Raw genomic sequence first — 17,426 nt, 5'->3', positions numbered from 1 at the left:
GTACGGAAAGAAAGAAAAGGGTAAGGTGGGCTCATGGAGACTAATATGGAAGTGGGTTGAGAGAATAACAAACTCAGTTGTGTAGAGAGAGAGAGAGGAGTAAGAAAGAAGAGAAGGAGAGAGTGAGATCTCCTTTCTGTTAAGAAAACCGGGAAGAAATAAGAGACTTGTAGGGCAGAGAGCCCCACAAAAAGGCATAGCAAAGTGGTTGTCAGAAAAGCAGCATACGATTTAAGTGAGAGGGACTTCTATCCAATGCAGGAACTCTCTCGCTATATATAATAATAGGAAGAGTGTTACTTTGTCATACAAAACAAAGGAGAAACTGAGAGGCAACCCCCTCTCTGGGTCTCTGCTCTTTCCTTTCCTTCTCCTTTGAATGCCAATCTTTCAGAGCTAAGGTTCGTCTGGTTCTTTATTGTCGTTGCATGTACAATACTTGCAATTTTCTGTTTGCCTGCCAAGAAAATTCTATCTTCATTTTCTTCTTTCCCAGTTTTGTTCAACCCTGATTTGCTTGCTTTCTGTTTACAGCTGAACCCCATATGACCACTTCCTTTCCTGCATTTTCTCATTATATGATGGATATTGGTTCATTGATATGCCAACAAGAAAGAATGATGCTTTTTTCTGCAAAAGAATTTGCTTCACTTGCTTTTCTTTCAATCCCAATCAAGTATCAAGTCACAATAGTTTTCCGCTTATAACACTGGTTTTTATGGGTTCTTTCAATCTTTTATATTGTGTTCTCAAGCTTTACTTTTAGCCATCAGATGGGTATTTAAAACTTTGTTTTTTTTTCCTTCTATTTTTAAAAGTATTTGCTTTCAACTCTGACTGTGTCTGCTTCAACTTTAATGCTCATTCGTTATTTACTTTGCTGATTGGTTTTTACTGTTTGCTTTTTTAAGCCCAGTGGGATAGAGAGGAAGAAGGTATGGCGGGCTCAAATTCTAGGCAACCCCAGTTCATCGCTAGTACCGGAAACCAGAGTTTCTCAAATGCCCCTCTGATCCAGAGTGCAGATACTGATCAAATTGTGGTGCCAGAAGTGAGTTTGATTTGGTCTTTATATAATCTTTTATACAATCTTTGTTCTTCAACTGAAGGTTTTTCACAGTTTAAAACTTATTTAATCTCTTTTGTTAAGGAGAATCTGTATTACAGTAGCTGAGCGTTGACATGGGTAGATTAAGTTCAGGGGAGGTCTTGTAGAAACCTGGACTTGGATTTTGAGAGAGAAAGATCCAAGTCATGTGAGTGGGATGGTTAGGTTCTTATTTAAGAGGTGGATTTAGGTGAAGATTACCATTTTTTAGATGTTCATTTCACAGTGTTAATGGATGATGTGGGCGGAATGGTCCGGGTCGTCTTCGGTGGCCAATTAAGTGTAACCTGATGATGACTTTTTCAATTGTTTGCTGCAAGAAGGGATTAGTGTAGAGATTGTCCTTGAAGCATCTCTGACAAGATTGGTTGTTAATGGATTCTGAAACTTGCATGACATCGCAAGATATCTGCTTTTGTTGCTCAAGTTGCCTTCTTTTATTTTGTCCTGTATTGTTGATTGGAATGACTAGGCTTATTCTATCTTATAATGCTAGCTGAGTTCTTAATTTTTTTGGGGTAATCAATCACTTTAATTGTCTTTAAGACACCAAGTTTGAAGATTTACAAGGTTTAAAGTAACAAAGTGTTAAGAATTCTTATTTCTTCTTCTATTTTCTGATGGAATTTGTAATTTATATTTACATGTTGCAATTTCTGCTTCTGGATTTTGATGTCAATATGAGAGAGCCAGTATTGGATTACATTTTTGACATTTAGTTTGCCTAAGAAGTGCTCTCACAGTGTAGCCTGAGAAATTTAAATATTCATCAGCAAAATCATTTCAATATTGCTATTGCATATGAAAAAGTATTTGACTATGTGTGAAATCTTTATTTATAATAGAAATTTATTTCTGGATTATCCCAAGTCATCCAAAGGCTAGAGGCATGTGGATGTTATAAATCAAAAGCCTCTGCGTGGTCCTCAGTGACTACAGATTATCCAGGGAAAATAAGCTGTGAGGCTCATGCTGTGAGAGAAATCTTGTGAAAATGCTTTTCATCCTTTTGTTTCCTGTGCTTTTTATACTGGTTAATTGCTTTTCATCATGACTCATATAATTTAAAGCAAGGCTTTGAAATTCCATTTATTAATATTATATTTCCAATACAATTAGCCCAGAAGTGCATATTCATGCAAAAAATATTTAATGTAGAGATAGGCATAAACCTTTCTACTCCAGCTGTCAGTGGACTACTAGACTGGAATTTTCTGCCCAGAGAATAGGATAGGATGGAAAAAGAGTTTTTAAAAAAACAATTCTTTTGTCAACATAGGAGGCTTGCAGATGCAGATTGATAGCGCCTGCAAAGAGGAACACTGAATTATGATGCTGTTATCTTGCTTGAACATACAAAACCTATGCTGTTAAATAAATAAAAAAGTATGATGTGTGCATATAGAAAATAAGATATGGGGTAATCAAGAGGAAAGTATTGAGGTTACACAGTTAAAGGATTGCATATCTTGTCTTCATTTGAGCAACAAGGATAAAACTAATTCAATATGTATACATTGATTATTTGTCAATAAGCCATAGAACCATCAAGTAGTTTGATCTGCTTATAATTGTGATTATTACTTATTTACTTTATCAAATATGTGAGAAGACATTAATTAATCACTGAGAGCTGAAATGCTGTAGTATATAAAGGTGAGAAATCTGGTTACCATTCCATCGGTATGTGGTCACTTTAGCTTGGAAGCTATTGAATTGATTTCTTTATGAATGGAACTTGTCATTGTTACACTTGAAGTATAAAATTCCTGCTTAGAATATTGATCTTCCTAACTGAATAGCGGTTAAAAGAATATTTGGTATTATTTGTTTCAGATTACATGTTCCTGCTGGACCATTCCTCTCTTGGCATGACTAGAGGAAAAGATTTTCTTGATATTTTGTTTTCAGGATTTACTGCACTTTTTATGTATAAGAATTGAGTGTTTACAGGAACTATGATTATGCAAATTTTCATTAATGGCATTTTATTAATGCAGAGAAAAAGCTGGAAAAACTTATTCGCATACATGGGTCCTGGATTCCTTGTTTCAATTGCATACATTGATCCTGGAAATTGTAAGATCAATATTTTCAAAAGTTTTCTTTTTTGTTCTCAAATGCTATGTAAGCATATAATTGTAACACTATTCCTTTGTTTTAACTTATAGTTGAAACTGATCTGCAGTCTGGAGCACGGTACAAGTATGAGGTGAGTACTTTCCACTGCAGTCATTTGCTTGAATTGTTCTCTTTTTTCCAGACAGAATTTGACAACTTGATAGCAAGTATTGTTTGCAAAGGATAGAGTAGGAGTATAGAGCAACGATATAATATTGGAAGTTTTCCCGTTGGATGTAAAACTTGTAAAGTTCTCATTTTAACAAAGTCTTATTATAAAAATTCTTTTGCCGAACAACTTTGGATGAGAAAACTGAAACAGATATGGCTCTTATTATGGTTGGTTTGATACTCAATAGACATTGCTTCTTTCTTGATCTATGCCACTAGAGTTAGTAGAACAATATTGATGCTTGTGTGAAACTAACATTAACTTCTCCTTTTATTTTACTTCTTTTTTGTTTTAAAAAGGCCACCTCAGTTTTTCTTAAGATGATTTAATCTTTCTTGCAGTTACTTTGGATCATATTAGTGGCTTCATGTGCTGCTCTTGTCATTCAGTCCCTTGCTGCCAATTTGGGTGTTGTCACAGGTGTGTATTACTACATGTTTTCTTCTTATATGTTTGCTAAAGATATTTCTATTCAGTTCAAATGTTGCCTTCATCTTTCTAGGGAAGCATTTAGCAGAACACTGCAGAGCTGAATATCCTAGAGGCCCGAACTTCATCTTATGGGTACTTGCTGAAATTGCAGTTGTTGCATGTGATATTCCTGAAGGTGAGTATAAATCTTATTTGCTTAAAAGCTCAACAATATGAGGTCATTTCTGCTGCATGATTTGAAGGTCTTAATTTAATGGGAAATATTTCAAAGGGAATAATTCAGGACAATATGTTTTATATTCAGAAAAGAAAAAAAAAACTTAAGGTCTGAAAATCATGCAGCACTTCAATTAATTTTAAAAATTGTGTAGTAAGTCCATGTACCACCTTTCTTTACTACTATAATGCTGATGCTACATTAATGTTGGAGAAATTTGTGCGCCGTTCATATGGCTTCCAATTCATACTTCTGACTTTTAGCCTTCTAATGCTGTTGATAAAAATTGCTTGGGAAGGAATCGGCTGAAATCTGGGGCTTATTCTCTGTTGCTTTTTTCTTCAGTTTAGATTCGTTTTTCATGTTCGGTTCTTCTTCTGACTTATGATCCCTTCATTGTCCAGTGATTGGCACAGCCTTTGCATTGAACATGCTCTTCAATATCCCAGTTTGGATTGGTGTCCTTTTGACAGGGCTCAGTACATTGGTTCTTCTAGCATTGCAGCAATATGGGGTCTGTTGATTGATTTTTTCTGCCTTATGCATCTAAGTGTTACTGCAGTTTTCTCATTTGTTGCTCTGTGTCATTGGACCAAACAAAAACCACTTCATTGGCATGTTTGGTTGAACTAAGATTTGGATAAGTTGCATTTAGCTCAAGCCTTTGTGTCCTTTATTTTTCAGGTTAGGAAGCTTGAGATTTTTATCTCTTTTCTTGTTCTTACAATTGCTGGGTGCTTTTTGGCGGAGCTTGGCTATGCGAAGCCCGTGGCTGGTGAAGTTCTTAAAGGGCTTTTTGTTCCTCAACTCAAAGGAAATGGTGCAACTGGTCTAGCCATTTCACTCCTTGGCGCTATGGTTATGCCGTAGGTTTCTTTCTTCTTCCCAGTTTCTAGTGATTCCTTCCCTTTGAAACATTGTAGATTTGTTGGATTGTGTGACCTTCTTGCAGGCACAACCTCTTTCTCCACTCAGCACTGGTGCTTTCCAGGAGAATCCCACGATCAGTGCAGGGCATTAAGGTTTTTTTTTTGAATAATTTTAAGTTTTTTAAGCATACTAGTTTTAAACTTGCTTTTCCATGTGCACATCAACTGAAATGTGATCCAAATGTGCGTACATGCCAACCATAGTTGAGAATTTTACAATGATCTGCCTCCTTTGAAAAGCAACATTAGTAATCCATCTCTGTCTGATATTTTTCTTCCTAGAGGTGGTAGAGTTAACCATTTTATCACACTTGTATTTTACTTTCCTTTTAAGTCCTCATGCTAAACTCAATGGAAGCATTTAATATTTAGTTATGTATTGTCCACCAAGGCACCAACAAAATTAGTTGAGAGTAGCTCTCTGAATTGTGGATAATTTTTTTTTTCTAGCTAGAAAATATTCAGGAGAAAGTTTATAGTTGCAGTATAATTGGTTTGTGGACTGCGAACTGCTCATGGCAATTCACTTAGCTCAAACTTTCCTTTGTGGACAGAAAATCTGAGTTTGTTGTCCTGGGTTTTATTTTCCCCTTCTTCTAAAAGCTAAGTTGCAAAAGTATGTCAGCAGTCATGTTTGAGTGCTGGAATAATATAATCTCTGTAAGACTTGGTTACAGTTAAATTTATGAAGGCAAATTAATAGGATATCATTAACTACGATAGGAAACCTTACATGTTAGTGATGATTTGCTCTATGCACCAATGAGAAACATCTGAAGCAGTACATTGTCTGCAGGAAGCTTGCAGATTTTATATGATAGAAAGTGGCTTTGCTTTGATGGTGGCTTTTCTCATTAATGTCTCCATTATCTCTGTAAGTGGAGCAGTTTGCAATTCTTCAAATATGAATCCAGAAGATCAAGCTAGCTGTGAGGATTTAGATCTGAACAAGGCCTCGTTCTTACTAAGAGTATGTTGTCCTAGCCATTTTGTAACATCTTTACTTGCCCTTACTTCCCTGACTCTTGGGTTTTAATAGATAATGCATAGGTCAGTTTCATCTCAAGGTAATTTTGTTCTTTCCTGAACATGCTAGATTTGAAAAATGATATTGTTTATATTATTGTTTACAGAATGTCTTAGGTAGTTGGAGTTCAAAACTTTTTGGAATTGCTTTGCTTGCTTCAGGTCAGAGTTCTACTATAACTGGAACATATGCTGGGCAATATGTAATGCAGGTACTCTACTACTCTATTCCGTATCATTTTGCCAGTTAGGATTCTTTAAGTTCTGGGAATAAAACAATGTAAGCAATTTTATATTGAAAATTTGAAGTTAGAAGTAATTGTTACTCTGTTTTTATAAAACCTATCACTCTGATAAAAATTAATCTGTGGAGCTCAGAATGTTGTGGGGGGCATAGCTTATAGATTCATATCTTGTTTGTCTGAGCTCAAATAAGTCTTGATAATAACTACTTGGGGTTAGTTTACTCTACTTTTTGTCTCTTCAAAATAGTAAAGAAATAAACTCCTTTCTCTTTTTTACAAAAAAAAAAAAAAAGAACCCCTATTTCAGCTCTAGTTCTTTCATTTCCTTCTATGTTTCACTGAGAAAAGAGTGCTTGATGCTTTTCCATTCTCAATGTGACTTGATAGAAGATATTTTTGTTGTAGCCTTATAACCTGTGTATCTTTTTTGCGCCCTGTCTGAGTATTTGCTTAGTGCATTAATTTATTTCCTTGGAACATCCTCTTTTTTATAGGGCTTTCTTGATTTACGACTAAAACCATGGCTTCGAAACTTTCTTACTCGATGCTTGGCAATTGTCCCTAGTTTAATTGTGGCTATCATTGGTGGCTCTGCTGGGGCTGGAAAGCTAATTATCATTGCGTCGGTATGCTATATTTGCCTGTAATTTTCAATTTTTTTTGTGCACTTCTAAATACTATCAATCTTTGGAATATATTGAGATTTCTATGTGTAATTATAGTTAGCTAGCTTAAGAGGGTGCTTTTAATAATTACTCTGAGCTTCCTCAATGTATTACCCCAACAAAGGATAAATGACTGCCATTCATCAGTTCTCTGGTATAGATGAGGTAGCTCCTTGTATGACTGCTGTTCCCTTAATTACATTACTTGCTTGTTGGGCAGCGGCAATGTGCCATGACTATTTTCTTCAGACCTTGATCTTCTATCTGATAGTCATGTTTCTAGCAGTGGTTTCTGAATATTAGAGAACGGATAAAGTAGCCACCTAATTTAAATGTGGCTCTGATTTTAACTTTTTGTGCTTAACACTTTCATTATGATTCCATATTGGAGAAGAAAAGAAGTGTTGTTTGTCTTGTCATGTGACGATAGTAATTTGGCTGCATCAAATAGAAGTATTTGGTTCACCTCGAAGACACCTCTATCTTGTCTTTGGATGGATAAAGGGAGTGTGTTGCGTGAATAATAAAATTAGAATAGTTGATCCTACAATAAAAAGCAATCTGAGTATATGGTGAAGAAAGCATCTGAATAACTTTTGAGGCACTCACTTCCTTTTCGACTATGGAAAATGGCAGGAAGTTGCATCATTTTATCATTAGAATTGTCACAGTTATGGCAAAAAGGAATCATGATTTTTCCTTGCATCATCCTCAAGTTGCTTATACCTTGATATTGCATTCGCAGATGATTTTATCGTTTGAGCTGCCTTTTGCTCTCATTCCACTTCTCAAGTTCACCAGCAGTGAGACCAAGATGGGGGAACATGCCAACTCAACTGCGGTAACACTAGTTTTTCTTTCCTGATTTAAGGCTAAGGTGCTATCTAGTTACAAATTTTATAGAAGTATTATCACAGACCTTGTCAGGATGTTGCTCAACTAAACAATTGTTATCATTAAAATTATCTGGCTGAGAACTTCAGTAATCTTAAAGTTATACCTGAGTTTGTTTAAGCTCCACTGATTGATACCTGAGTGATAATACTTATCAAAGAATTACTTATATGGTAAGTTCTCTGCAGGTTTCAGCTATAGCATGGATCATTGGTTCCCTGATCATGGGTATAAACATATACTATCTGGTGACGAGTTTCATCCACTTCCTTCTTCACAGTCACTGGAAACTTATTGCTGTGGTGTTTTTGGGAATATTTGGATTTGTGGGTGTGGCAATTTATTTGGCTGCAGTTGCTTACCTGGTCTTCCGACCTAATAAAAAGGCGACGCACCTTCTGGCATTAACTACACCTGATAGTCGACACATGGTCAACGGCTCTGGCAGAACCTCAGTAGACTGCCTTCCTAGAGAAGACATAGTAAGCATGCAGTTGCCTCAAAGAAGGGAGCAGACGGAGGACATGGACTGATTGACATAGTACAGTGAATGTTGCAGTTAGAAAAGGCAGTGAATGTTACTTTTGGGTAGTAGAATTTTGTTAGCTTTAAAGTGATTTTAGTTTTGAAATGACAAAAACCATAATCAAAATTGCTTGAGTTAGTTTTGAGCTTAACTTCATCGTATACAAAACCCCTTAAGTAATTGATTTTGAAATGTCTCGGAATTTTACATCAAAATGGATTCAAAGTGAAGTATTTTTTAAGAAGGCTACAGGAATCGATTCTAGATGAGGGATTGATCAACTTGGTCCCTAGCTAGAGATCGATCCCACCCAATGAGGGGTATATCCCCTTCTAACAAAATTTGGATTTGCAGCTCAAGGGATCGATCTCTTGTTATCTTTAGGCGCACTTTTCAGCAAAGCAACAGCTTTCTTCTTAATTTATTACTCTCAAATGGTTACAACACCATTTCTAAGTATAAATAGAGCACCCTCAGCCCATTTATGAAGAACCAAGTTGAGAGCAACCATACGACTTCATTCTTCAAGCATTCAAGTTTCCGAGTGTTACTAACTCTATTTGAGCTTTCATTCCTACTCTTTGTATTCATGCTTGATATTATCATCTCTTCAATACTTGTACTCGCTAAACAATATCCACTTACTAGAGGTATCCTTGCTTGTACAACTCGTTGTAAAACGCTCAAACCTTGAAAAAGAGGAGAGTTTCTACTATAGCTTTCAAAAGGTAGTAATTAGAGAATCTATCTTAGCTTAAGGTAGTGATTCGAGAATCTATCTTAGTCTTGAAAAGATAGAAAAGTTCTATCTTAGTCTTGAAAAGATAAACATGTTATACTTTACCCTTGAAAAGATATTTGTGTTGATATTAATAGTGGATTCAACTCCTTAGCAAGTTAATGGAGAGGACATAAGCACCAAGAGAAAGGGTCGAACCTTTCTAAATCGGTTTTGCAGCTCTCTCTACTTTGAACTCTTTATCGTAGTTGCATTTGCTTTCAATTACTTATTCATTGAATTGTTATAAATATGCTTTTGGCATATCTTCATTGAAAATTTAATTTGTGGAAAGATTTTTGCAAATCTAATTTCATTGAAAATTTAAGACATAATGCTCGCAAAAGCACCTGAACTATTCAAGAATATTCAAATAACCTTTTATTCTTTTATTGTATTAAATTAAGTTTTTGTATTTTTATTTTGAATCAAACAAGCTCTTATGATTAAGGATTAATTAATTTTTATTAGTCAAAATGTCGCTTGTCTTTTTGTATCCACCTTGTATTGACATAATATTAATGTGAAAGGTGAAAAATACTACATGATCATATTATCATACCAAATTAGTATATTACATCATCATCAATTATAATATATTATCATATCACATTATCATCAATTATGATATGTTAGCACGTTATGTTAGTGCCATGTGACATAAAATAACAAATGGTATTTTGACTAAATCAATAATTATTATTTTGACTCAAAATAAAAATATAAAGACTTATTGAGTTCAAAATAAAAGTATAAGAGTTTAATTGAAGACAATAAAAGTATAAGGGCTTATATAAATTTTTTTAAATAGTTTCGGGGCTTTTTTAGATATTATGCCAAAATCTAATTTATGTTAAGATTTTTTAAAATTTAATTCACTTCTCTGTTGGAGTACTTACTATATTTGAGCTAACAAGTTTCATGATGCTAATTTTGATGGTGCAAATGGGGTTTATTTAGAATTTAAAGAGAATAAGTAAAATTGATTTCAAGGTGTGATGTTATTTTAAGATTTATTTCGCCTCCACCACTTGGTATGCAAAAAGAGAATTATGCGAATAGTTCTAAATATAATGAAAACATCTAACTTTACCTTACACTTACGAGATTAGACCGCTAAACACCTGAGGGTTGTAAAGTTGTTTGGCTTTAGAGTTTATTTTCTGTAGTAAGTAGTAAGAGTGAGCAAAGTCGGTTGCGTGTCGGTTTCGATCGGTTTTTTGTAAAACTGACCAAAAATTTCTATCAAATTAACCGATCGAACCGCACCCCCCCCTAAAATCGATTTCGATCAGTTTTTGGGATAGGTGGGTCGGTTGGTTTTGGTGCGATTTTAGGAGACTGTGGGCTTAATTTGATTTGGGCTTGGACTATTGTTTACCTTGCAATGGCAGCAATTTTGAGTAAGAAGCATCGGTAATAGGCACCAGTATGGCTGTATGAGACGGCTGCTAGCTTAGGGTTCAGTTGGAAAGGCAGGAGGCGGTAAGGCAAAGGAGAAAATAAAGGGGGTCGGGCCGTCAGGGTAAAGGGAGAAAATATGAGAGTTAGGGTCTGGCAGTCTGCAAAAGTGAAAAGCACGTTTTGGGTCTTTTGAGGGTGAATTCACTCTTTTACCCTTAGGGAGGGCGAAAGGGAAAGTATTTAATGAGGGGTATTTTTGTACTTTCACCCTCAATGAAAATCAAGGCAGTCACCGACCGGTTGTTCGATCGGTTCGGGGGGGGAAGGAGTCCCCCTCGAGGGTCGACTCTATCGGTCTACGAGGCTAATCGACATGATCGACGGTTGCTATTGCAATCGTCGATTGTAGCCGATGGTGGCGGTCGGTTGCAACCGATCGCTGCGCACTCTTAATAAATAGATTATAAGGACTTTGGACATTTTGGTAAACGTGGGAACTCAAAGGTTTTATTTTTATTTTTTGAATTTTTATTGAGAACATATCACTTTTCTTACCATTACTTTTCTCTTTTTCCTCCTATTTTTTTTTTCTCTTGTCTTACTTTTTGTTATGTGTCAAAATGGTTGTAAGTTTTTTTATATAGACTTGAAAGTATCTCATTTTAAGGATACAACCATTTCATTATAGCACTTTTATGTCTTAAATATACTTTTACCTATTACATGACATAATCTTTAGATAAAAGTATTATTTTAATATTTATCTTATGAAAAGACAATCATTCATAATTTTAATCACAATATGACAAGATAACTTTTTATATCATAATTTTTAAGTTGTGATGTTTTTCAATTGTTTTATAATTTTTAAATTTAAAAGTGTTTTTTCAAATATCACTTTATCAAAAGACATAACATTTTATATAAAAAATCACCGACAATCCAATTGTCTTTGACATAACTTAATATGTTTGTCTAATAGTAACAATTTTTCATATTAAAAATTATCTTTGATTTTGAAAATACATTAACAAATTTTCCTTAACATTATATTCTTTACACTTAGCTTCAAACCCATTCTTTATAGGTGTTGTTCCAAAAAAAAAAAAAAAAAGAAGTCTCTTGCCAAGTCTAATCTGGCTTCCTATTTCGTGCAATGTTTATACATGGATCCAGGTTGTATCATGTCTTGTCTGCCTAATTTCTCCCTCATTCTTCAAGGGTAGGGTATGTTGAAAAAGGTAGAAAGGCAGGGTGCTGAAGATTAAAAGAAGTTGAAGGATAAGGGCAATTATGCACAATCATAGTTTCATGAGAAAAGTGTCCACTTCTTGATTCGTCAAATTTTAATTGTATGGCCTATCTCCCTAAAACTGTCCCCAATGATGTTAGGCCACTTGCACTCAAGTAATAGTGACGTGTGTGGGACTTGAGAGAGCTCAACTCAAGATTGGTCACACTCTCTTGTCGTACCTCACAGTGAAAAAGATTGATGAAAATTCAAATTTGACGATTCAACTCAAAATTAGTTTTTTTTTTTCCTTCTTGGATGCAGAGAAAGAGATTTGAATACACTTCTTTGAATCCAACATACATATATCATGTTGAAGTAAATAAAATATTTTACTCTCATATTAAATAGATAAAAAAATTTTAAAAATTTATTCATAAATTTAAATATTATACAAGTTAAAAACTAGATCCTCAACTTATAAAGAAGCAAAAAGTAACGAACTTCTGTTCTCAATTTGAATGATTATCCTATCTAATTAAATGTTAAAAAGAAATTAATGTCTAATGTAGTAAAAGTATTTCTCACGAGTAAATTATTAATTTTTTTATGAGTCCTTATTTATTAATTGTCATTTTTGTTCTTGCCTTTATTTACTAGTACATATTTATTGATTTCTTAATTTATTCCCCTCGACCATAGCCATAAGATATGTCCCCCAATCAAATCTCCTTAATTTTAAGTCTCCACTGCTCTGCTACAATGACCCCAGACATGTCATTTCACTCCAAATATACATTGCTGCTCATGGAGTATAAAATCTTATTAATATACTCAACTGAAATATTGTTGTACTTTGTAAAGATTTTCATTTGTAATTTACTGAATTGACAAATTTAGTGATATTCATAAAAAATAAAATAAAGTTATTTAAATTCGAAACATCATATTTTATTTTAATAACATTGATTGTTATATATATTCATTGAATTACTTTATCAATTGGAAGATAATAAAGTGCTCGAGAGAATATTATTTTTAGTCCAACACTAGCTATAATAAGCAATCAAAGCACAAAGGGGTTACAACATACTTTGCCAATTTTTTTCCCTTTAAAATATTAATGCTGGCACGCTTCTAGCCTTCCACGGGGGCGTGTCCTGTTTCCTGTGCCCATATCAGTGGTGGCAAGGTAGCCACAAATATTCTCAGAGAAAACCCTAAGAGTGAATCCGAAGTGAATCTTCTTGCTGTGCTGGTATAGGAAGGTGACCCTTCTCTTGCAAGCTCTTGACTGTTTCATATAAGCACTGCTTCACCGGGGTGAACTCCAACCCCAAATCCTTGAGCTTTCGGTTTGAGAACTCGTAGGGTTTAGCTCTTGGGTTCTTCTCATCTGAGCACCTGCAATTATTAATTACACACATAATTTCAGCTTCTTAGTTCAATAATTGGGATGAAAATATACATTAGATAATGCAAGGTACTTCCGTGAATACATTAAAGAAAATTGGTCCCAATGTCAGGCTATATTGTTTTGGTAGTTAGGAATCACGCGTTGTTCAGCTGCCCTTCCGTTACTATCATTCAAAGACAAAAGCCTAAAACTACTTAGAGGCTATGCATGAAATTCTCAAAAGAAAATTCCTCATAGGAGAAGTGGGGGACCCAAATTTTTGTCCTAGCTGCAGCCCCATAGTTCATTGGTTATTAAGAAATGAACCCTTCACTTCTCGTCAATCTCCATGATTGAACTTCAGTAGGTGGATAGAACAGGATATATCTTTTAATTCAAGTCTTAAGCATTTGACAGAGACATTGGGGTAGGTGAAGATCCTTGTGCACCATTATTCATTCATCACCTGATCCAAAACAATCCACTTATCTCGTACGAAATAGTAGGTAAGATGATGTCATTCGTCAAAGCTGGTGCACCGACTGCCCCACCTCCCTGAACCAAGACAGTGGAAGACTGCCGGTGTCCATGCTTATCTTCCGCCCGCTATAATCTTAATCCCCCTTGCTTTTTCAATGCCTTGCGCATCTTATTGTCCTTTTCACAGAAACTGATGATGTCACGAGTGATGAGAAAAATATCACTATTATCATATCTTTGATTTTTTTTTTTTCATAACGGGGTTCGCTCTTTTCTTTTCTCTCACCAAGTTTGACCATATGGTGCCTTCCAAAAAGTAATCTTGCTTCATAATGATTCCACGTAATGTGCAAATGAAAGGAAATTCAGCATGAAATCATCATGGGTTTTTATTCGTGATAAATGAACTTTTTCCTATTGTCCAAGTTTTTAAGGAAATCCTATTGAATCTTCAACAACTTCAGAAGGAACTGCCACCAAAGCTAACCCTGGAAGTAAAATCTTCTCATTTCCTTCTCCCTTTTTTTGTGGACTAGATTATTCTTAATTGAGGACATCAATTTCTTCATGCCACTGGTTGACGTTTAGCAGTCAACAAGGGATTATCGTTAAGCCCGCAGTTTTTTTATTTTTTTTTTTGAATAAACACCAAATTGATTGACTCCAATACTACAAGACTGATATCTAAAGAGCTGACTCGGTATGAAGCTACTGTATTCATTAAAATGGGTGGTTAATATTTAAGCCCGCAGTTGAAGTGTAGGTTGGTTAATATTGAATGAGATTGTTATCTAATCTAATTTTTGAATTCAAGATTAGGTGTCACTCCTACTACAAGAAACGTGTCCCATTAATTCTCCTGAACATCACAGGAAAACTAAAATTGTGGTCCAGGACAAGTAGGATACATGGCATTTAGGCTAAAGAGCGTGGAAGTACACGAGGTGTTCCACCTATATGGTTCTAGATGTTGATTGGTGCAATTGGGCACAAACTAACTCATGTATTCCACCTATTCTTCCCCCTATTATTTCATCCTTATATGAACATACAAAATCTTTGATAAATGCTGATTGTCCCATTTTTTTTTGTTTCAGTGACTGTAATGACAATAATAACATATCAATGCTGTTAAAGTTTGTTATGATTTTCATCCTGTTTGCCAGTTGAAGACAAAACTGGCCCCATTTACCAACCGCACTACAGAATTACTTCTTTTTTTTTTTTTGGAAAGTGTTTGTTTTATTGATTGCCCACCAGCTAGTATGCTCTCTCAAAGTCTTAAACTAACACTACAGAATTACTAATCGCTACGTTCTTAAGCAATATCTAGAGTTCATTCACATGGGAGCTATTAACAGTAAAAAACTTACTTGGTAGGGATGGGATACTCAGGGAAGAACTTGGCCAGAATCTCCACCACCTCTCCACGGTGGAGGACGCTCTCGGCGCAGAGGTATCGACCGGAGGCAGAGGGATTCTCAAAGACCATAATGTGTGCCAATGCAACATCTCTCACGTGAACATAGGCTTGAACTGAATTAGCATAGGTCTTTGCTGAGCCGGTTAAGTACTTGAGGATGTGAATAATGCTAGCATTTACAGTTGATTGCAGCAATGGACCTAGCACCAAAACTGGGGTAATCACCACAAGGTCTACCCCTTTTTCCTTGGCCGTTTCCCATGCTGCCTGCTCTGCCACAGCCTTCCCGTAACAGTACCAGTTCTGCAATTTTGTAGGATATTTGAATCAACCGTTAAATCAAGTTATCCATGTCTTACCATACGTCAAATTCTTGGGTGACAGGCGACTGAATTATTTGGATTAACCCAGGCAATATGAGAAAGAAAATTTTAATGACTTGTTATAGAAAATTTTGTATGCTTCCATCTCCATTACTGTTCGATCGAAGGAAAATGGTGCCTATCCATTTAGTTTCTCTTTTTGGATTGGGGGATGTCTATTGTGGTGGCTATCCTACGTCAGCAAACACTGATTGTATATTCTTCCACAGTATTTACCAAATAAGCAGAATGTCCGGAGATTTTACCAAAACAGGGAATTTCAGGGCCTTTTGACATTTAAAAGATGCATTAATCCAGGATACAGACCACACCAGAACAGACCCAGTTTGGTTTCCTTGCTTAATTTCCCAGAACCAAGCAGGAAAGTTCCCAGGCAGGCACCAGGTCACTTAAACTTGACTTTTCCCTTTGTTTAATATTCCTAATCATGTGTCTCACGGAACCACACTACTTTGACATGTGTTCTCTCAATTAGCAGCATCCTGGTAATCTGAATCGGTCCAAATAGATATACAATAATTATATAGTTTTTGAAGTTCGATTAATGCTACCTTGGTGTTCTTGCAGAACTCGAGATCGCTCCAGCAAGACTCATCAACCACAACATCAGGACTCCTACTGGGGTCCATGTACACTGCGCCAATGGAGGACGTGAACACCACTCGTCGAACCTTGGCCTCAGCCGCTGCCATTATCACATTCTTAGTCCCAATCACGGCCGGCTCCACCATTTGTTCCTTTAATTTAACCAAAAAATCCCAACCACAATCATCAGTATCTCATAATCTTCCAGAAAAAAAAAACTTTTTATTAGTGTAGCCTTTATTAGTAAATTTTAATAAATTAAAAGAAATTTGACTCCACACATACATTCCACCGAACATTTACTATTTAATATTAGGTAGGTTCATTGGATAAGTTTGGTGTAATCCATCGTCAGCATAAAAATGGTATAAACTTGTGAATTCCATGTATATCACCCTACTGGAATTTCATTTCTGACAGAAAATTAAGGTAAACAGAATCAGAAGGATATTTGACAAATTGACAGCATCAAAGTAATAGGAAATAACAAGAGTCGGACAGGAAAATAAGCTAAGCTGAGCAGTTTTCTGAATTTTGTTATAGATGAATCTGTAAAGACAAGGAAAATGATAATGTCTGGTTTGGTCAATCTATTGGTACGGTGGCCCACTAGGCCACTGTTAAAGCTGTTCGATTGGCAACAGGACCCACCATGACAAAGAATTGTTGGTTAAAATGGCAAATTGCGAATACACATTTCAACTTGGTCGTTGTTGAGCTGTGTCTTTCAACTTTTTTGACACAGGAAGTAAAGTTGATTCATTTTTTTTTTCTCTCCAAACTTTCTCTAGAACCAATCAGAATATTACTCGAGTACTGCAAAGAAAGCAAAAAACACATAAACAACTCACGGGGTCATCGGTCACGGGTGAAGCCGTGTGGAAAACTCCATCACACCCGTTAATGGCGTCCTTAAGAGACTCATAATCAAGAAGATCAGCTTTGTGAAGAGTTAGCCTCTCCTTTGCTCCTTCAAGCTCTCTCAAATGAGCATTCTTGGGATCATCTAAACAAAAACCCAACGTCCAATTAATGCCACGAAACCATATAACATAAACAAATAACAAGAATTCTCCCTCTTTGCATGCAAAAAACAGGGGAAAACCGACCTGGGTTCCTTACAGTGCCTTTGACAGTGTAACCTTTTTCAAGAAGAAGCTTGACAATCCAGGAAGCGATGAAGCCACCAGCACCGGTGACACAGACGGTTTGGCTAGAAGGGGAAGAGCTGTCAACTGGCATATTTGGTTTGGTTTTATGTGAAAAGATTTGTGAACGTGGCCTTCTTTTTTTCTGTTCGGTGCTTTGTTTTGTATTTGTAGGGATGGCAACGTATTTATAGGGCAAAAACCATGCTTACCCTGCTTACCTACCACAGGTGAATTAAATATTAGAGGAGAAGGTACACCGT

General features: G+C 35.7%; 2 protein-coding genes across 3 annotated transcripts; one reads left to right on the top strand and one right to left on the bottom strand.

Moving 5' to 3' along the window:
- Nucleotides 219-8,515, top strand: LOC18595423 (metal transporter Nramp6). Of its 2 annotated transcripts, none has more exons than XM_018122486.1 (14): nucleotides 219-401; nucleotides 912-1,051; nucleotides 3,109-3,187; nucleotides 3,280-3,320; nucleotides 3,743-3,821; nucleotides 3,904-4,008; nucleotides 4,455-4,564; nucleotides 4,735-4,916; nucleotides 5,003-5,072; nucleotides 5,776-5,949; nucleotides 6,113-6,217; nucleotides 6,745-6,876; nucleotides 7,661-7,756; nucleotides 7,998-8,515. In XM_018122486.1, the coding sequence occupies exons 2-14, from the start codon at nucleotides 938-940 to the stop codon at nucleotides 8,340-8,342; spliced, it is 1,632 nt and encodes a 543-aa protein (XP_017977975.1). In that variant the 5' UTR covers nucleotides 219-401; nucleotides 912-937; the 3' UTR covers nucleotides 8,343-8,515. The 2 variants fall into 2 exon arrangements, with proteins under 2 accessions (XP_017977975.1, XP_017977974.1); XM_018122485.1 differs by having other exon boundaries at nucleotides 220-401; nucleotides 917-1,051.
- Nucleotides 12,703-17,426, bottom strand: LOC18595421 (cinnamoyl-CoA reductase 1). Its single transcript, XM_007023354.2, has 5 exons — nucleotides 17,125-17,426; nucleotides 16,867-17,021; nucleotides 15,982-16,167; nucleotides 14,998-15,350; nucleotides 12,703-13,152 (listed from the first exon to the last, which is right to left on the bottom strand). The coding sequence occupies exons 1-5, from the start codon at nucleotides 17,255-17,257 to the stop codon at nucleotides 12,969-12,971; spliced, it is 1,011 nt and encodes a 336-aa protein (XP_007023416.2). The 5' UTR covers nucleotides 17,258-17,426; the 3' UTR covers nucleotides 12,703-12,968.

Source organism: Theobroma cacao, chromosome 6 (genome assembly GCF_000208745.1).
Source record: "Theobroma cacao cultivar B97-61/B2 chromosome 6, Criollo_cocoa_genome_V2, whole genome shotgun sequence".
Taxonomy (NCBI): domain Eukaryota; kingdom Viridiplantae; phylum Streptophyta; class Magnoliopsida; order Malvales; family Malvaceae; genus Theobroma; species Theobroma cacao.
This window is presented reverse-complemented; position numbering and strand designations above follow the sequence as displayed.

Excerpts from the sequence above, each read along its gene's own strand:
- LOC18595421 (XM_007023354.2), bottom strand. The coding sequence starts at position 17,257 with ATGCCAGTTGACAGCTCTTCCCCTTCTAGCCAAACCGTCTGTGTCACC. Across the intron at positions 15,351-15,981 it reads AGTTCTGCAAGAACACCAAG|AACTGGTACTGTTACGGGAA; the intron begins GTAGCATTAATC and ends ACAAAATTGCAG. Across the intron at positions 13,153-14,997 it reads GAGTATCCCATCCCTACCAA|GTGCTCAGATGAGAAGAACC; the intron begins GTAAGTTTTTTA and ends TAATAATTGCAG.
- LOC18595423 (XM_018122486.1), top strand. The coding sequence starts at position 938 with ATGGCGGGCTCAAATTCTAGGCAACCCCAGTTCATCGCTAGTACCGGA. Across the intron at positions 1,052-3,108 it reads ATCAAATTGTGGTGCCAGAA|AGAAAAAGCTGGAAAAACTT; the intron begins GTGAGTTTGATT and ends TTATTAATGCAG. Across the intron at positions 3,822-3,903 it reads CAATTTGGGTGTTGTCACAG|GGAAGCATTTAGCAGAACAC; the intron begins GTGTGTATTACT and ends TCATCTTTCTAG.